This window comes from Bos indicus, chromosome 10, assembly GCF_029378745.1.
Source record: "Bos indicus isolate NIAB-ARS_2022 breed Sahiwal x Tharparkar chromosome 10, NIAB-ARS_B.indTharparkar_mat_pri_1.0, whole genome shotgun sequence".
NCBI classification, from domain to species: Eukaryota; Metazoa; Chordata; class Mammalia; order Artiodactyla; family Bovidae; genus Bos; species Bos indicus.
This window is the reverse complement of record NC_091769.1, coordinates 58,285,157-58,306,541: the sequence shown is the minus strand read 5'-3', so window position 1 is coordinate 58,306,541 and position 21,385 is coordinate 58,285,157. Positions and strand designations below refer to the sequence as shown.

At 37.6% G+C, this 21,385-nt stretch overlaps 1 protein-coding gene across 1 annotated transcript in view; it reads left to right on the top strand.

Annotated features, from left to right (window-relative positions):
* TMOD3 (tropomodulin 3) overlaps positions 1–18,694 on the top strand; it is an 86,983-nt gene extending 68,289 nt beyond the window's left edge. The window contains exons 5-10 of the mRNA XM_019968833.2: positions 429–518; positions 2,526–2,656; positions 4,347–4,454; positions 8,490–8,633; positions 10,232–10,376; positions 15,700–18,694. Coding sequence (XP_019824392.1) covers positions 429–518; positions 2,526–2,656; positions 4,347–4,454; positions 8,490–8,633; positions 10,232–10,376; positions 15,700–15,734 — 653 coding nt within the window. The 3' untranslated portion in view covers positions 15,735–18,694. The remainder of the gene's footprint in view (positions 1–428; positions 519–2,525; positions 2,657–4,346; positions 4,455–8,489; positions 8,634–10,231; positions 10,377–15,699) is intronic.
* Positions 18,695–21,385: the final 2,691 nt, after the last annotated feature.

Below are 21,385 nucleotides of genomic sequence, written 5' to 3'. Positions count from 1 at the left end.
TAAATGTGAGAATTCAACTGTACTTTTTAGTACTCTGCTCTCAGCTGAAGTACAAATGTAAATTAATATTAAGAGTCAAGGTTAAGTTGAAAATCTGTTTTTTATCATTCTGTTTGGAGAAACATTGTAAGAAGGGTGGATGGATAGCAGTAGATCATTTCCATTTTCTCTCTTGGCCACCAGATGGAGCTAAGCACAGGTTTACATTTAGGGTCAAGCTGGCTCCAGCTGTGTCTAAATTCAGACGTGGGGAGAAAGTACAAGGGTATTGATAAGAAAGAGATTGTAGGGGATTTTTTTAATCATGTTGTCTCCTTTTTTGGGCTAAAAAATGTGTGTTTAATTGAATATGAAAATGTCCAGAGAATATTAAAATCACTGATAGAAATTTGGGGGTATAAAATAACGTTCTTTTTCTATATTTGTAGCTATTCTTGGGATGCACAATTTGATAACAAATACACAGTTCTGCAACATAGTGGGAAGCAGTAATGGTGTCGACCAAGAACATTTTTCAAGTAAGAACTTATAATGCTTTGTGAATTCTAATCTTTTGTTAATTATGTTTTGTTTCCTCCATGTAATGACTTCAGTATTTGCATGCCAAATGTTACGTATGTGTGCTGGAATCCTGAGATTCCAGTTACATGGTATTGACAATAGAAAACCATTGAAAATAGAATGTTAAATATTGTATGCTTAATGTGTCAGCAGACATAATAGGAACCACTCTCACCTTACTAAATAATGCTAATGGTAAATACTATAAAAACCAGTCAAACTTGGCTTTAATTGACATTTTGTTTTTGGTGTTCCTAATTTTCAGGAAGTCTACAACAGTGCTGACTAAGAAACTATATTATAAAATCAGATTCAGGAGAAAGCAAAGAATTCTTCAGACCCTAAACCTTTTTGTCTGATGCAATGTTAGACTAAAGCAAAGCTTTTTTAAAAATTCATGTGTAAGACATTTTAAAACTACCAAAATAATGCATATTGTGTAGTAAATTCAAACATGACTTACATGCACAAGAAGTAAGTGTCTCTATTCACAGCCATCCTGCCTTCTACTTCCTGCACCACCACCCCACCCTCAGCCATGACTATTAACGATTTGGAATGTATCCTTCCCGACTTCGTGTTATGCTTATATAAACTTATATATGTACACATGTTATAAATATCTTTTCTTTTTTTTTTTTTTTACAAAAATGGGATCATACAAGAGGTATTTTTTGTTACTCAAGTTTTCAGTAATAATACTGCTGGCTAATTTTTTTTTTTGAATGCTTACCATGGGCCATGTTCTTCTGTGCATAGCTCTTGAATGTAAATTGTTCTCAATTCTTACAATAGTTCTATGAAATAAGTATTATCATCTCTAATTTGCCTGTGAAGGAGCTGAAGTTTTAGAATGATGAAGCTAGCTTTAATATCCCATGAACTCGGTGGTGAGGATTTTGATCTATGCTATGTAATGTATTGCTTAGCAACATACCACATTTCCTAGTGAGTGCATATAGATTTACCTCATTCAAACATCTTTATAACATTCCATTTTATGAATGTTCTATAATTGGCCATTCTCCTGTTTTTTTTTTTTTCTCTTTATTGTGGAAATGTTCAAGCATACATAATAGAAGAGGGAATAACATATCCATTATCCAGCTTCAACTGTTTTTCACACCTTGCCAGCTCTGTTTCGTCCACTGACTGCCTCCCTCCCATCTGTTCTGCTTTGTTCCCCCAAATATTTTATTTATTTTTTTGTTTGTTTTATTTTTTTTTCTTTTTTTCCCAGAAATATTTTAAAGCAAATCCTGTTTGTTTATATTACTTCACCCATTTCCATATGTGTCTCTCACAAAGGCTCTTCTTGTAACATAACCACAATGCCGTTATCAAACTTAAAGATTATGAGTAATTCTTTCATGTTGTCCAATAACCAGTCCACATTCAGATTTTCCATATTCTCTCAAAAATGCCATTGCACAGCTGGTTTGTTCAAGTCAGGATCCAGAAGGGTCACACATTGCATTTGCTTGTCATTTTTTTTTTTTTTTTTTTCAGTTCTTCTTAATCTCTTAACAGTTGTTAAGATTTTATTATATTAGAACTTTGAGGTATGAGATTTTATCGTATTAGAACTTTATCTTGAACATTGCTAAAAGTAAATGGGATCACCATTTGTGTCAGCTTGTATCAGCAAATATATTTTTGTGATAAAAATATCTTATAATACACCAGGAGGCAAGAGGCAGTGAAAATACTCATTTTTGAAGGCTGATACATTGCAAGCAAATTAAATGTTGAATTATGTTTGGTACTTATATTCAGTAAAGCTTTATTTCAGTGCTTTGTGTGTCAGCACATAAATGATCTTTTAGAAATTTGGGGAAAGAAACTTATAAATTAGTTCTACTGCATGTGTGTGTGTGTGTGCTATGTGTTTCCAAGTTAATATATGCTCTCACTATAACAGTGTCAATCAGTGACATACTTGCTCTTTCCATTTGTTACTGCAGATGTGGTAAAAGGGGAAAAGATTCTTCCAGTATTCGATGAGCCCCCAAATCCAACCAATGTTGAAGAAAGTTTAAAGAGGATTAAAGAAAATGATGCTTATCTTGTTGAAGTTAATTTGAATAATATAAAGGTAGGTGTGATAAGCAGGCAGAAAGCTATTTTCCTCCTCGGCTGAGAGCTGGGCAGTTTTGATATAGACTGATCCCTTCTACTTAATGGTAAAGTTTTTACTTCTAGTAGTATGCTAACAGCGATTTCTTCTATTTTAGAAGTTAAGATATAAGAGTATTTTCTGATTTACTTTTTAAAGGCTATCATATATTAATAGAAATATAAACTCTGCAGATGGCAGTATATGTCTTGGGCTTCCGAAGTACTGCCCTTTTATAGGAGCATTTTAGTCTTTCAGTTTTTGTCTTTTTCATCAGGTCCCTTGAAATATAATGTAGATGTTGTGAAATTCTCCCTGTCTAGTGTGCACTTCTGTGAGTTAAAGCAAATGCATACAATCGCACCACCACCACCACTGTCAGATGTAGAACATGTCACACCCTCCGTCCTCATTCCTGCCACCAGCTCCAGCCCCTGACAACCATGGATCTGTTTTCTTTCCATTATCATTTTGCTTTCTCCAGAATTTCATATAAATGGAGTCATATAGTGTATGGCCATTGAATCTGGTTTCTTCACTTAGCATAACGCTTGTGAGAGTCATCTGTGCTGTTGCATGTCTCAGTGGTTTGCGGTTTTGTGTTGCTGAGCAGTATTTCTTTGGATGTGCCGTGGTTTGTGTGTCCATTCACCAGCTGATAGACTTGAGACTTAAGAGTTGCTTCCAGTTTGGGATAATTATAAATAAAGCCACTATACACATTCACATACAAGTTTTTGTGTGAATATGTGTTTTCATTTCTCTTGATTACACACCCAGAAGTGGGTTTTATGGGATCTTACTGGGACTTTTAAAATGCAACTCTTCCATGAAGTAAAAAAAGAAGAAATGAGTTAGGAGAGCATAAGGATAATTAATTACCGAAGAGTAAACTCAGATGATCTCTTAGGTATTATTAGCCATTGTATGATAGCCTTGTTACAGATTCCTCATTTTAAATGTTAATTTATCTGAATTGAAGGCAGCAAGAACATCTGGAAATTACAGGAACCTAGGGAATTAGACCTCTGTGCTTTCTGTGGGTGTTCCTTCCTGTGAGTGGAGGCAGGAAAGCCTTGGGAAAAGCTAATGTGCCTAGTTGATCACTAATCTTTTTTTTTTTTTTTTTAATTTAGTTCTCATGTATCTTGGTCTCTAAATCAATAGTAATGATCTGAAAATAACCAGGCTACAGGAAGCTGAAGTCTTGATACTAAGAGGAAAAACAGATGTCTCCTAAAACTGTCTCTTTCCTCATTTCAAGTTAATCTTTCTTAACACCTTACAGCTTGTGACTGAGAACATATGTCATCTGCCTCAGAAAGCACTATAAGTAGATTCCCACATCTTTCTCTTTGTAGAAAAATGGAACCATTTTAAATACTCATAATACAAATAATTAAAAAGAGAATAGTGAGAATTTTCTTTAACCTTGTGCTAGAAAAGCAGTGATGTATGCTTTGCTCTATGCCAACAGATATACAGTACTAGAACAGTCAAAGAGATGAGGTGACTGAGTTGTTAGTTTTCATTTGTAGGACAGTGGTTATATGTTACATAATTTCTGAGTACATTTTAAGCAAAAGAGAAAGTAGAGATGTCTTTGATTATTGGACTGAATTTACTGAAAACTAAAATGTAATAATGTTTCATATTTTTGTCTTTCAAGAATATCCCAATTCCAACCCTAAAAGATTTTGCAAAGGCTTTGGAAACCAACACACATGTGAAATATTTCAGTCTTGCAGCCACCCGAAGCAATGACCCTGTTGCTACTGTAAGTAAGCTGTGACTAATAATATTGAAATTATGACTGTGTAATACCAGGATATGTTACAAAGGTGATTAAACTGGTTTTATGAAAAGATGTACTTTTTTTTAATTCAACTATACTTCAATAAAAATAAATTTAAAAATAAATAATTTTAGTGTAGTTTAAAAAATTTTGTGTTCTAAGAGCTACTGTTAGTAACCATGATGTTCAGTAGTCAATAAAAGCAAGTATCAGTTTAAAAAAATTTTTTTACTCTTTTTTCAATTTCTGATTACTATTAGGCAATATATTATTTACTATCCTTTTATATTTATTTTTTCCATGTATTTCCCTTCTTTGAAAATTTTAAAACATGAATGGAGTTTTAAAATGCAGTGGAGTTTAGAGTGCAGTGTAAGCTGTTCTGCAACTAAATTTTTTACTTTAATATATCTTAGAGGTCTTTTCCTATCAGCATATAAAGTTCTACATCATTCTTTTAAAACCTGTACAGGGTTCCATTTATGGATCTACAGTGTTGGGTTTTTATCGATGCTTTTTAATGTGTCTGTTGAAGTGATCATGTGGTTTTTGTCCTTTATTCAATTAATACATATTACATTGCTTAACTTTTGTATGTTAAATCAGTTTTGCATTTCTGTGGGAAGTCCCACTTGACTATGATATAAACCCTTTTCTTCTTGACTTTGAGAGTATCAGTCCGTTTCATTCTCCTCCTACCTGCTTGGGCATTCTTCCTCTGGTCCCTAAACTGGTTCCTTCTCATCTCCCCAGCATCTGAACCTCTAAACGGCTCAGAGCTTGGCCCTCGTCCCTGTTCTTTTCTTCGTCTACACTCACTTTCCGGGTGATCTCATTCTGTTTCATTGCCATATATTATCCATGTATGCCAGTGACTCCCAACATTATTATCTCCAGTTCATACCTCTCCCCTGAACTCCAAACCCATGTTCAGCTTCTCCTTAACAGCTTTACTTGGATGTCTAACAGAAGTCTCAGACCGAAATCCCAAACCAGACTCCTGACTTCCATCCCATACCTGCCTCTCTCACATTCTTCCCCATCTCACTAAATGGAAACGTCATTCTTTCATTTGCTCAAGTCAAGATAATAATAATGGAGTGACTTCCCTTTGTCACAACCTTAAATGTATATCCCACTCTGTCTTCAGGTATTTCCTTTATATCCAGCCACTTCTCACCATCTTCACCACCACCACCTGGTCCAAGCCACTGTCTTCCCTAATCTGGATTATTGCAGTGGCCTCCTAACTTAACTGCATGCTTCCACCTTACCTGCCCCAGAGCCAGCTCTTTATACAGCATCACAAGTGACTCTTAAAACTTAAATGATTTCATTCCTATACTCAGAAGCCTCCAGCAGATCCCTGTCTCACTAAGTAAAAATCAGATTCTTTCAGTGGCCTAGTAAGGCCTTAGCTGAGGAGACTCACCTCCTTTGTTGCTATTTTTTTCATTTTATTCCAGCTGTACAGCCTCCTTGCTCCTATCTCCCTAAAGATGCTCCACATAGTTTAACTTCATCGCCTTAATTATTTGAGTCCTTGCTCAGATGTCACCCTCCAGGGGAGGCTTTTCCTGAGCCCTGTATATAAGATAGCAAGCCAGCTTTTTCCCCAACACTCCCCATCTACCCTGCTTTGCCTTTTATTCCTCCTCTATAGTTCTTTTTACCATTTGACATTACGTTTTGCTTTCTTATTTATTATCTGGGCCCCCCACTAAAATGTAAGCTCCATGAGGTAGAGACTTGTGTGTTTTACGTCAGAATCTATAGAGCAGTGCCTATCAAAAATAGGCCATTTAGTTCAGTTCAGTCGCTCAGTCGTGTCCGACTCTTTGCGACCCCATGAATCGCAGCACGTCAGGCCTCCCTGTCCATCACCAACTCCCAGAGTTCACTCAGACTCATGTCCATCGAGTCAGTGATGCCATCCAACCATCTCATCCTCTGTCATCTCCTTCTCCTCCTGCCCCCAGTCCCTCCCAGCATCAGAGTCTTCTCCAATGAGTCAACTCTTGGCATGAGGTGGCCAAAGTACTGGAGTTTCAGCTTTAGCATCATTCCTTCCAAAGAAATCCCAGGGCTGATCTCCTTCAGAATGGACTGGTTGGATCTCCTTGCAGTCCAAGGGACTCTCAAGAGTCTTCAACACCACAGTTCAAAAACATCAATTCTTCGGCACTCAGCCTTCTTCACAGTCCAACTCTCACATCCATACATGACCACTGGAAAAACCATAGCCTTTACTAGACAGACCTTTGTGGGCAAAGTAATGTCTCTGCTTTTGAATATGCTATTTAGGTTGGACACAACTTTCCTTCCAAGGAGTAAGTGTCTTTTAATTTCATGGCTGCAGTCACCATCTGCAGTTTTTGGAGCCCCAAAAAATAAAGTCTGACACTGTTTCCCCATCTATTTCCCATGAAGTGATGGGACCAGATGCCATGATCTTCGTTTTCTGAATGTTGAGCTTTAAGCCAGCTGTTTCACTCTCCACTTTCACTTTCATCAAGAGGCTTTTGAGTTCCTCTTCACTTTCTGCCATAAGGGTGGTGTCATCTGTATATCTGAGGTTATTGATCTTTCTCCCGGCAATCTTGATTCCAGCTTGTGTTTCTTCCAGTCCAGCATTTCTCATGATGTACTCTGCATATAAGTTAAATAAACAGGGTGACAATATACAGGCTTGACGTACTCCTTTTCCTATTTGGAACCAGTCTGTTGTTCCATGTCCAGTTCTAACTGTTGCTTCCTGACCTGCATACAGATTTCTCAAGAGGCAGGTCAGGTGGTCTGGTATTCCCATCTCTTGAAGAATTTTCCACAGTTGATTGTGATCCACACAGTCAAAGGCTTTGGCATAGTCAACAAAGCAGAAATAGATGTTTTTCTGGAATTCTCTTGCTTTTTCGATGATCCAGCAGATATTGGCAATTTGGTCTCTGGTTCCTCTGCCTTTTCTAAAACCAGCTTTAACATCAGGAAGTTCACGGTTCACATATTGCTGAAGCCTGGCTTGGAGAATTTTGAGCATTACTTTACTAGCGTGTGAGATGAGTGCAATTGTGCGGTAGTTTGAGCATTCTTTGGCATTGCCTTTCTAAGGCCGTTAGTAACATTTTAATAAATGTGGGTACGGATGGATGGATAAGGAATTTACCTGAGGTCACCTAGCCAGTTGTTGCTAATAGGTAGTTCAGGAGGGTAGATACCTGCCTCAAGTTCTTTATAGTGTGGCTGCCCTTGTTGCCTTTAATGACTTTTAAGTTTGATCTTACCCCATGTTCTCTGGAGTTTGGCCTTTCTTTTGACCCCTCTGCAGGGCTGTATTAATAAACTCACATTCATATTCTTCCGTTACCCCCCTCCCCAGCCCTTCTCTTTCCCCTCTGCTCACTTACAGGCTTTGTTAATTATTCAGTATAGTGTTTATTAAGCACTGGGTCAAATGCCTAGCACTGCCACATCCTGTGAGAAATTGTAATGCAAGCAGATGCAAGACACTGTTCTCTGAGGTGGTGAATGTTTAGTTAGGCCCTTCTTTTCCATAGTTCTTATGCTCTAGCAATTCCAGTTATTTGTGGCCTTTCTGTTCTTGCTTTGGCAGTTAGTTCATAATTTCCCCTCATTTGGGCTTCACTGTAACCTAGCTACAGCAGGACCCAAGTAAGAAAACTTGTCCCAAAGAGACACTGATGAAGTTATTCCTACACAGAGACTGAGAGAAAGTCTGAGAAACATGGGAGAAAGAAGCAATAAGCAGAAGCATGAATGAATAGCAGTAGAGAGTGTTAGCAACAGAGAATTACACATGACAACAAATTTAAAGTTTGCGACCAAGTGCATGTGAAAAGTAGATACATGTGAGATCTGTGAGGTGGCCTGTCAAGCTTAAACAATCTAATAAGAAACATTAAGGTAGCTGTATTGATGTGTGTATTTCTTCAGGCGTGTTCAGTGTTTATTTACCAGGTGCTGTCAAACTAATCTCCAATTATTTTCTGTAATTTCCAGGCTTTTGCAGATATGCTAAGAGTGAACAAAAATTTGAAGAGCTTAAATATGGAATCCAACTTTATTACAGGAGTTGGGATTCTAGCACTGATTGATGCTTTGAAAGAGAACGAAACCCTGATGGAGCTGAAAATTGACAACCAGGTTGGTGGTCTACAGCAGCAGCTTTGAAGAAGCTGCAGCCCACACTCCCTGCAGGGCTTGGGGACTCAGGAGGCAGGCAAAAGGAAGGCTTTCCAGGGAGCCCTTGGGAAGGCAAAGGCCTGAAAAGGGATGAGAACTTTTGGGGCATTCAGAATCTTAGTGTATAGAAAGGTATACAAGCAGCTCTCCCTGGTTGGTCTGTAGAGGATTGAGATGGCTAGTGGTTTTGAACTAGAAGGATTCTTAAAGGTGACAGTCCAGCCTCAAAGTTTTCAGTTCTTAGGTAGCAATAGCCACATAATAACCTTTCTGTGGCTATAACATGTCAGTCTCAGACACGAGGTAAACAGAATAGTTCATGAAAAACGGAAAACTCCAGTATCCAGGGTACCCTGAGGGCACAGCTTCTGTCCAGCCACATTGGGTGCTGACCGCCTAAGATATTGCCGGATCACCCAGAGCCAGATGCACTTTTCTTTAGAGAAGTAGAGAAACACATGTTAGAAATATTTCCATCTAGAATGTAGTTAACTAAAAATAAAACAACATATACATTTGAGTGAAATACTTCAGTTTATTTTATTTGAAAAGTGAATCCAGTTATTTTTTTTTAATATGTGGTAAATGACTCCCTCAATTCCCAACATAAATAAATTTTATAGATTATGAAGATAGAATTATATCTTAAAATTTAACCAAAAAAAATTTAACCAGAATGCTATTTAATCAATGTTTCCAATCTTTTGTTGAGATTTAATTCACATACCATATAATTTACTTGTTTAAAGTATACATACAGTTTTTAGTACATTCATAGAGCTGTATAACCATTACCACTGCCTAACTCCAGAACACCTCCATCACCCCAAAGAGAGATTCAAACCCACTAGCAGTCAATTCATGTTCAGCTCTCCCACCAGCCTCTGGTAGCCACTGATGTACTTTCTGTCTCCATGCATTTGCCTGTTTTGGACAGTTCATATAAGTGGAGTTATGTAATACGCGGTCTATTGTGTCTGCTTTCTTTCACTTAGCAAAATGTTTTGGAGGTTTATTCATGTGGTAGTATGTTACCAGTATCTATTCTTTTTTTATGGTTGAAGAATCTATTATATTTGGATACTTTCCACTTTTTGGATTGTAGAAATATGTTGCTATGAACATTCAGGTGCAAATTCTTATGAATATGTTTTCATTTCTCATGGGTATATACCTAGGAGTGTAATTGCTAGGTTACATGGTAACCCTGCACTTCACTTTTTGAGGAATAGCCGAATTTTTTTTCATAATAGCTGCACAATTTTACATTCCTGCCAGCCTGTCTGAAGCTCCTAATTTTTCCATGTATGTTGCCAATACTTATTATTGTCCATCTGTTTGATTATAATCATCCTAGTGAGTATGAAGTGGTATCTCATAATAATCCACATTTTTTTGATGTCTATATGATTATACACTGAACTTATTTTTTTTTCTCTTATATGTTGTAAGAATTGGGAAAGTATTTTGAAAGAATCAGCATATACATGAATGTCTTAGACTTGACTTATATTTTGAACTAGCTTATTAATACTATTCTTTATTTCTAATTATTCCAGAGGCAGCAGCTGGGGACAGCTGTAGAATTGGAAATGGCCAACATGCTTGAGGAAAATACCAATATCCTTAAATTTGGATATCAGTTTACTCAGCAAGGACCCCGAACCAGGGCAGCTAATGCAATAACAAAAAACAATGACTTAGGTAAGACATACTTGGTATGAAATCAAAATTCTGAACTGTAATATTAAGCTAATGTATTGGAGGAACTTTGTTTTTAGTAAGTTTTTACACAGGGTTTGCAGTTCTTTTAATACTGACTGAATTAGAGTTCGGTTTAAATGAAGTTGTAGTGATTATTAGGTTAGTGGATGAGAACCTACTTCGTAGCTTTTAGTGAAATATGAAATAGTTTTCTACAACAGATATTTTGTTCTCAGTTATAAGTTACCTCTTGGAGGTATTAAAACAAAGAATTCAACATTATAGGAAAATTTTGCCCTTTTGATCAAACCAGAAAGTTTCACCCTTTTAGAAATTCAGTTTCACGTGGTGATATATAAAATAGTTGTAGTTTTTGAATTTATTTTATTTTTTAACTTTACAATATTGTATTGGTTTTGCCATATATCAACATGAATCCGCCACAGGTATACACGTGTTCCCCATCCTGAACCCTCGTCCTTCCTCTATCCCCGTACCATCCCTCTGGGTCGTCCCAGTGCACGAGCCCCAAGCATCCAGTATTGTGCATCAGACATGTAGTTTTTGAATTTTAAGTTTGGTGTTTCTTATTGAAGGGGCTTACGTGGTAGCTCAGACTATAAAGAATCTGCCTGCAACGTGGGAGACCCAAGTTCGATCCCTGGGTTGGAAAGATCCCCTGGAGAAGGGAATGGCTACCCACTCCAATATTCTTGCCTGGAGAATTCCATGGACAGAGGAGCCTGGCAAGCTACAGCCCATGGAGTCGCAAAGAATCAGACATGACTAAGCAACTAACACTTCTCATTGAAATATTTTTTAAAATGCATGCAGAGAATTAAAATACTTCTTTTTAAAAAATTAATTAATTTATTTTAATTGGAGGCTAATTACTTTACAGTATTGTAGTGGTTTTTGCCATACATTCACATGAATCAGCCGTGAGTGTACAGGTGTCCCCCATCCTGAACCCCTCTTCCACTTCCCTCCCCATCCATTCCTCAGGGTTGTCCCAGTGCACCAGCCCTGGGCTCCCTGTCTCGTGCATCGAACCTGACTGGCAATCTATTTAAAGGGAGTCACATTCCACTGTGATGCAGTTAGTTCTTTTAGGCTTCAGCCATATTTGCCTTTGCATTTTTAAAGATTTCTGGAGCAGAAAAACCTTTAATCCAGATCACTGTGAAAAATATTAGTTCAGACTTTTTGTTCTTTGATGACTGTAATTTCTCGTAGCAGATTTTAGCCTCTTTTTTTTTAAAAGGGAAATTTGGTGTGTGTTGTTTACTTTAGATGTAGTTTGGAAAGTATGCTGATTATTTAGTATTTCTTCATTAGTTAGCTTCTGTTTTTTACACTTCAGGAATTTAAATTTTGCCTTTTACAGCAGTGTTTCTCAAGTCTAACTGAACTTCACAGTTATAAAACCTTAAGAACATATACCTTATTGGCTTTAAAAAGTTAGTTTTTTACTTACTAGGTTATACTTCATTCTAATAATCTATTTTATTTTCTAAGACTTTAAACTTTTGAAGGTCGGGGGCCATGTGTATCTTTTGAATCCACAGCTTTAAAACCATGTCTGACAATAGTAGGTACTTAATAAAGATTTATTAAGTAAAAAAAATGTAGTAGAATTTGAATCCTGCTCAAAGTTGAATTTTCTCCTAACTAAGCAGCTTTCCTGGGACACTCTTCCAGAATGGGAGATAGCAGAGAGGAAGAACGGAGAGGACGAATGGAGAGAGCGAGTCTCCATGCTTCCTCTCCTCTGAAACCACCTTAGCTTTCCTGGGATCCCACCAGCATCCTTGTAGCCCTAGCCATCTGTCACCTATGTCCCTCCTAGAGAAGGTCCCAGCAGCCGTCTGGCAGGAGCAGCACCGCGAGGGCCTGTATGTATCCAACCCTGCACGCGGAAGGGGTGCCGGCCCCTGAGGGCTCAGCGGTTGTGCTCTTCTGCATGCGTGTTGTGGCAGATGCTTTGTCCAGATCTGTCAGAAAGGAAGGCCTGATAGCAGAGCAAGAAAGACTTTTGGCAGGTGGAAGATGCAGGGAAGAGATGAAAACAATTTCCTGGGCTGCCTTCTGTCAACACTGGGAAGTTAAGGAGTTGTGCATAGGCGTGTGTAAGAGGATGAAGAGGCCATGTGGTCAGACACCAAGCTGAGGGCAAATGGCTTTGTGCTGGTAGCTCTCTAGACAAACCGCCTGCCCTCCCCACGCTGTTTCATTCTGGTCCAAACCAGAGCTTCAGACACGGGTCTCAGGCGTAAAATGAGAATAAGGACATTCCTGGAGTGAGGAATTGCGTGGATAGAAGCTCAGATTTGGGACTAAGCAAGTTATATTTATATGCTGAAGACAGCCTGCAGATTTTGAGAACTGACTTTCTTAACAGGATGCAGGATCCAGAATAAACTTTGCTCAAGTACTTGCTATTTGAAGCTAACAGAATGAAAATAAAATGCTGCCAGCGGATTAAGAGGGAATACTGATAGGAGGCACTAAAGTTACATGGTCAGGAACTTAGATTTCTTTGGAATTTATGTGGAGGTATTTGAGAGCCATTTTAGGGCACTCACTGAGTGCATGATTAAAATGATGCTTCAAAAACACGATTCTTACTACTCTTCCAGAGATGGAGAAGAAATGAGATCAGTTAGGATTTATTGGCAATTGACTAATCATGAAGTGTGGAGAACTTATGTTAGTGGAGGGGGTTTTGGAAAGAAATTGCTAAAGAATTGTGAATAGGGCCAAATGTATTAGTCTCTCGTCTATAGGCTGAACTGAGGAATTGCTGAGGTAACACGTGGCGCCAGTGAGGAACGGGGGTCAGGAGTGGCCTCTGCCTATCCTCTGCTGTCCTGTGTGCGCAGCAGCGGCAGCCTACCTTCCCTGCACGCTCAGCTGGTTTTACTTGTTACCCTGCACTTTGATTTCTGCCTGTAGATCAAGATGGCAAGCCTATTAAGACTGTTTTCTTACAAGCATTCTAGTATGTGGTAACTGGACAGAGATATCAGAGAACAAGACTTAACAACTTGCACAGCATCTCTGGGGCATATAATTTTCCTTCACCTTGCAAATAGGGCTGTATCCTAGCTTTAGTTGTTGATAACGTCTTCCTCTCTCATTGTTTTCTTAGTCTCAACTTTTCACTGAAATAATCCTACCTACTCGCCATCTCTCCAGCTAAGAAGTATCACGGCTATAACAGCAAAGAGGTTATATGGTGTATGTGCAACATTCGATTGAACTCTGTCTTATGTTCCTGTCTTGACACTCACTAACTATGTAATCAGTTTTCTATACTTTGTTCTATCTGTCCTATCGATCTTGTTTTTAATGTGCATTTTTAGAATAATATGCATTTTAACATCTGAAATGGTCTGCCAATAATATCCAAACACTACTGCAATTCAGAATTTTCTTGGAAATGTTCTACTTTAAAGAATATGATTTGCCTTTCAGATATATCCATGTGGTTCAGATATCTATATACATGAATTAAGTTTGTATTTGCAGACTCAGTTCTCCATTTGATTTCTTCCCCTAATATTTCAGTAAACTTGTTCTTTGTTAACATGGGCTAAAATTAGAGTTGAGGTGCACACAGTTATATAACTGTGTATATAAATGTTCATGGGGACCTGAAACTGCAGCCCTCCTGGTTTTCATTTTCTAGCCAGCGCCCAGCCAATAGCTGGACAGGCTTTTATTCACGTCACTTGATTGTCCAGTCATCTCTTAAAGGCCAGTGAACAGAAGCCAGCAGTCAGAACGACATGAGAGCAAGACCTGTAGCCTGGCCAGGAGGCCTGTGCACCTGTTGGCTTTTCATTCCTCTCTTAAAACAGCCAGTTCAGGCTGCACAGAGGCAGCTGCCTTCCTGCTTGCTTCCACAGAAGAGAGTATAGAAATTAACAGACCAACCATGTAACTTACACAGAGGAACTTAACTTACTGGTAAGAGTATCAAAACCAATTATGTGTACATGCAGATCCTCTAACTTTATAAAGGCTAAATTGGCTTTCCTCACTCTGAAAAGATGGCTGGCCTCAGGACCATTCCTTAACCCCACTGAATGCTTTCTATATTAACACAATACTAAGCAGCCTTGGGGCTTCCCTGGTGGCTCAGAGGGTAAAGCATCTGCCTGCAATGCGGGAAACCAAGGTTCAATCCCTGGGTCGGGAAGATCCCCTGGAGAAAGAAATGGCAATCCACTCCAGTACTCTTGCCCGGAAAATCCCATGGATGGAGAAGCCTGGTGGGCTACAGTCCACGGGGTCGCAAAGAGTCGGACATGACTAAGCGATTTCACTTTGAAGCAGCCTTGAATTGCACAGCCATGAGGTTCAGGTGTCACTATTCTCCTGTTACAGAGGATGAGTTGAGGCTCAGAGAGGTTGCCTTGCTTGCCAAAGAGCACACTACAAAAAGCAGCAGGTTCCCACTGCCCAATGCTGAGGAGCCCTGAGCTGCCAGCTCTCAGCAAATGTTCTCTGGTGGCTGATAGGTGAGAGAGAAGGTAGCAAGATCCTGACTGAAGACCTCACCCTGCTGCCAACAAGCATGGCCTCGCAGCTCAGGGTCTCCAGCCCGTGCCTAGGCTGGGCACCCTTAGATGTGCGCCTTTGTTTACTCTGCTAACTGTGGGTCAACCACTTTGACCTCCCGAGTTTATGGTAGCCAGAGGTGACATCACCATGTTACTAGGGTCTAACATCTGCATTACTTTGCATTTGTTGTATTCTCAGAGCCCCAAACTGGCTCATTTTGTAGGAGATAAGAGAAGGAAAATTTGGAGAGCAGTAGTAGCAACTCACTTACCTTTGAAACTTTCAAAAGTATTTTTGGTATGTTCTTTCACAAACTAAGGAAATAACCAGAAGGGCATGCAAATTACCTTTCATACTTTCTAATCCCAGCTGCCTGTGTGTTATTTCAAAATTTAATATGATAAGTTACCATTTTTAATGGAGGTATAAAATTTTTTAATACATGGATGAGACAGGCACAGTGAGTTGAAGGTGACTGCTGACCATTCTACTGTGGATTTCTAATGTTGCTGTTGTATAAGCACAGGGGAGCTTAGCTCCTCAGTTCTCAGCAGGTAAGTGAACACAGTAAAGGATATGAGTTTTTTATTTTAATAATAAAGGATACGAGTTTTTTATTTTAATGGCTGTGTGAACTACAAATGGACAATCCATTTTTTTACAACTCTAACTGGATTGCACAGAAACTTGTCACAAGCAAATCAACATTGTACAAACTAACAGGGATTTCTAACATTCTTTATTTTTCTCATAGTTCGCAAGAGACGAGTTGAAGGAGACCACCAGTAAGTCTGCCAACCTGTCATATTTGGAAGACATTGAAAGGTCATCGAGGGTTCTTGTGATATCAGATGTAAAATTTTCCTGGGGAGAAGGGAAAAGACTGGAAATTTTTTTTTTAATTACATGTATCTTTTTTCTAGTTTAAGGTTGTTACCAGTTTCAAACTGCAAAATCAATAGTAGGTGATATTTTGTATACTAAAGCATTATTTGTGCTAAAATTGATTTTAATTTAGCTTAATTAAATGTTCTGTGATGAGTTGGGTTAAAAAAAATACAGTTGTAAAAAAGTTTAGTAAGTCATTTATGTAGAATAATATGAACATTTTAAGGACCAATATTTTTTAAGTCAAAAAGGGACATTGCTGATGTCAGAACTGCTGTCGTACTTCTTAGGTACAAGGCACTTCAAAGCTTTCCTCATTCCATGGCATGGAGACTTTTCCGTGTTTTCTAGAACACACACACTTCTTTCTTGCAAAAAGCAAAATGCCAACATCTTAAAACAGATGACTTAAAACTTGGTCATCTGTCTTAGAGTCAAAGCAGGTTTCCAGGCGAGAGGAAGCGGTCTCCTGTGCCTCCCCACACTGCACCTGTCTGAGGTGTCTCAGCACCTACAGTTTTTTTAAACAAAGTCATCATCTTGGCTAGGTTACACACTTGGTTTAAAAAGTAGCTATGTCTAAATTCATTACAGACTTTCATTTTAATAATGTGGGCATTATTAAATTTTTGTGAAAGTTCATAGTAGAAATAAAATCTTGAGTAGGAAAGCTATTTTCTTCCCTGTAAAAGGCATACAGCTAACTAACTCTGTTATTTAAGGTTAAAAAAAAAAAAGCTGTTGTTAAACACATGAAATCAGACTTATTAAATGGTGGAGATTAAGTCTCAGGAGCATGCAGAACAGTCCTTTAAATTGATGGTTACTGTAAAGTAAATCAGAAGCTGACCTGTGTATAAATTAAGAGTTTACACAGGATAGTGAGATGTTCCTGTATGCAGTGCAGAGTTGTCTGGTTGGTATACAATCACCCCTTACTACAGATTCTCCAACCAATAAGGAAAATGACTATTCTTGATAAATCTAATTTTTATTAACTGTTTCCTTTCATCTTGAACTTTTTGGTCCATACTGTATAAAAGTAGTTTCTCATAACAAGATGTCTTCCTGTCACTCAGAGTATTAAAGTGAGTGGTTGAACAGTGTAGCGTGGTGGGCAGGCCACTCCAGGTCCAGTAGTGTGACAGACCATGTGGACCTGTATTCATGCCAGGTTCCAGGGCAGTCCCGGGAGCAGGAGGTGGCAGAGGCCGTACAGCTACAGAGGACAGGGCACGAAGGAATCTGAACAATTCAGGCCTGGCTGTGTCACTTACAGGGAGATTTTTCTAAAGGGAGGAATCTCTTTCCAGAATAGGGGAGAGATGTGTTCTTAATTTTTTTTTAAACTTCTTGAAACCAAATTATAAAATGTCTGCTCCTTTGTCTTGGACTAGTCAGTTTGTCTCGAGCTAGATGGCTCCCTGTATGCTATAGAAATAAGTCTTCTTGACAGGTGAAAGCTTTCCTCATAAGGACTGAGTGTGAGTTTCTTTGGAATCAGTATCCAGTGTTTGAAAGGGGCCAAAGATTGACTTTGCACTGTTCCACTATTCCCTTTTGGTTATAGGGTGCTGGAGACTTTTTTTTTTTTCAAGTTAGCAAGTCAGGCTCACTCTCACTGGCTCTCCCTCTCTCCTTTTTCATAAATGACTTTGGAAATGTACTTGATTTTTAGAGACTGCACAGTTCCAACAGAGGGGGGAGTTGGCATGGACCAAGAGTTCAGAGCCGCCAGAACACTTTTAGCAAGGCTTCCTTTTTTGCCCTGCCCTGTAAGTCAATGAATTGATAACTATGTTACCCTGTCTTCGCAAAAGTCTTTTTTTTTTTTTTAAATATAGGTAGGTAGGGCCCCACCTAGAATTCTGTATTATACTTATGGGTAATATCTTTTCATTTATTATTTATCAAAGTATGAAGAAGTTGAGTGTTTTGCTTGTACCATTCCAGTTCTGAGCTACAGTTCATTATATAATGGAAGAAAAGATTTGTTAATAACTAACTAAAGGTGAGCATTCATCTATCTGAATACAGAAAATCTTTCACAAATTGTAACACAAGGGAGAAAACGGATGTTTACTTTGATCTTTAAAAATCTGGCACCTCTCAAAAAAACAAAATCTGGCACTTCTTATCCTTTTAGTAACTTTCAATATTTCTATATTATGCTAAAATTTTACAATAGAATTGTGAAATAGTCTTGATTTTTAAACCAAAGATCTTCTAAGACATTTAAGTTTTTGTAGTGTAACCAGTATAGATTTATCTCGTTATCCAAGCAAAGACTGTTCTTTGCGTTTTTAAATTGCTGTTTTTTTAAAAGCTTTTAATTTCACATTTTATAAAATTTTATATTCATATTTGTCAGAAGTTCTAATTTTTCCAGTTTGTCTACATGAGATTATATGTATTAAAATCAATATTAATGATATTATTAAAATGGATTTTGGTGCTATATACTTGTAGCTAAAGCCTAGTAGCAGTCTAAAGAATAGGTGGAATACATTCTCTAAGGGTGCCTGTCATTTAAAAGACCAAATAAACATTTTGTGTTTAAAAAAATTAGACTGTTAGAAATTCTAAGGAGAATTACCTTGATTGTTAAATTGCAGATTCTCATGATTTGAATGAAATAACCCACATACTTGCTTTGTGCAGTAGGTACTCCCTCAAAAAGTTAACAGGTATAGAGCTTTGTAAATTCTTTTTTCCATTGACAGTATCTGATGTTTTTTCATTTAAAAAGGGGAATCCATGGTATAAAGAAAATTATAAAAGAAAACATGTTTTGATAAAAAGTTATGTTCTGTTGTTCTTTATTTTAACCCTTGCTGCCATTAAAATAAGATTAAACAATTCATGAGGTTTCATAAAATTGTAAAATTTTGGCTCTGTGGTCCTAGAACTTCTAACTTTTTCCTTATAAAATCAGGAATCACCATTGTCTCCTGGCAGAAAAAAGGATCATTGTTTTTCTGGAATCTACAGCAGTTTCCATTCTCTGTAAGTTCAGTACTGCCTAGTTTTCCTCCATTACAATGTCACGTCACTTAAATTTTTTTTTTCTAGTTTTATTGAGATAGTTGACATATAACATAGTTTAAGGTATAAAACATAATGATTTGATATATGCACATACTTGCAAAATGGTTACTACAGTAAGTTTAGTTAACATCTATCACTTCACATAGTTTTTAAAAATGTTTTTCCTTGTGATGAGAACTTTTAAGTAACTTTCAAATATGTAATAATACAGTAGTATTAACTGTCATCACTATGCTGACATTACATTCCTAGGACTTACTTTTCTTATAACTGGAAGTTTATACCATTTAACCACGTTCATCCATTTCACCCACTCTCCACACCCCAACGCTGGCAACCCGCAGTCTGTTGGCTGTATCAATGGATTTAGTCTTTTTAGGCTCTAATACATGAGATCATATAGTATTTGTCTTCCTTTCAGATTTGTTTCATTTAACATAATGCTCTCAAGGCCACTCCACTTTCATGTAGTATTAACTGAAGACACAGCACCCACAAGACCCAAACACATTGGATGTGTCAGAGCAACTCCTATCAAGGGGTGTGAGTTCTTCAGTCTAAACATCCATAGAACCCTCTTTTCCATCACTTCTCATTGAACATTCATGTTTCTAGCTACTTCTCACTCAAAGGAACTCTTCACCGAGTTTTAAATTGAGAAAATTGTATTTACAATCAGCAAAGAATTTATATTAGCTCATTTTAATTTGGTCATTCTTTCTTATGTCATATTTCTTGTATGTTATAATTTAGTTCTGTATGTCTTTCCCTACAAAAACTGAACACATTGGAAAATTTTTATAATAAAACATTTATAAGTTTGTTAATGCTAAACTCTAACATGCAGCCTGATCATTCAGAGAAGCCAATCTTTAAACCTCTACCAAGCATTTTAGACAGCCTTCACTGATATATAAGGACTTTTACTTGGGATATCTGCTCTGGTAGCTAGATAATAGATTGTAACACTGTGAAACACCACCAGCCATGTTTTGTATTTAGCACTATTGTTCAAGTTTGTACACTTTTAAAATAATCAAACTCTCTTACAGTACACATATGTGAGTGAGGCTTAACTTCCTTTTCTACAGACAATCAGAATGTTTTAAATGCTGCAAAGCAATTAATAGGTCTAAAATTTTTCTGTCAGATATTGTAGTTCATCAGAGAGTATGGTTTAAAAACAAATTCTGGGTGCTTGTTCATGGGTGTAAAGCAAATTTTTAGTTTAAATTTCACCTTAAGTCAAAAGGAAAACAATTTGATTCAGCTGTTTAAACTGTTTAGATTTGTCTGCTTAAGAATTGTAAAAAGAAGGTAAATTATAAAGAAAATTGTTCATGCATACATGTGCATGCACACACGCAGAATATATAAAAACCATTGTAATTTTGAGAAAGTGCCCACTTTTTTTTTTTTTAGTCTTTTGGATGAATTATATTTGGTTTCAGGTACGTTTAAAAGCTTGAAAATTACTTTTGTAACAGTGCGTTCTTTGTCACATGAAATTGGGCATTTAAATACATTTTTTAATGCTAAAATATAAAAATGCTGTAAGTGCTTACTTTTTCAATTTTAATAAACTATTACAGAATATTCATATTAATAATACTGGTTCATAATAGCACAGTGAATTTTCTTTTGAAGAATATGGATTACAGGCATTTAGGATTTACCATTTCATATTGGAACAAATAATTTCAATACAGTCTATCAAATATACTGTAGACTTTGACTGTTTGGAAAATCCCTTTAATTCCTATGTTCTAAAGTTCACTCCTTATATACCTTTTAAGAACAAGTGTATTAATTTCCCTGAGTTATTCTGAAACTGTCAGTACTTGACCATTTACACCCATAAGGTAGTAAGTTCCTATGGTTCAGTCTCATACCATCAGTACTCAGTCTGGCCTGTCCATAAAGTCAAATTGAGTTTTTGTTTTTGTTTTTTTTTAAACTGAGTTGACAAATTGAAAGAGGGACCTATGATACAGTGTGTTCTGAGCCTGAGGGGAGCCAATCCTGCTATTAGAGATTATTTCTAAGGTAAAGCAAAGATACTGCTTATCAGTCACCTAAATCCACCAACCAAAAGAGGAAATCAGTGAAACGTGTAATGGGTTTGAGGAAAATTTTAGGGATAAATCAAATAATTCAGCTTTGAAACTTAAGGAATAAAGAAATTTCTCTTGAATCTTTAGTATTGGCTGGCTTTCCGAGAATGGCTGTTGGGCTTACGTTCACATGTGGGAAACCTTGATGCCTGTCCGCTTTGGTGAGTCACAGGCTTGGGTGCTTCAGTTGTCAGTTAACTTCAGCTCCTCCTCTGAGTGGCCTTGGAGACAGGCGCTATAGCCGTGGGGAGAGTGCCTTCTTGCTCAGCCAATGGCACCTCACTCCTCTAGGTACCAAATATTAAGCTTTCCAGCATGTCTGCAAGGGTTGGTGGCCTCTAGGCTCAGCCCAGCTTTAGCCCCCATCCTGTAGCAGAGACTCAAGGCCAC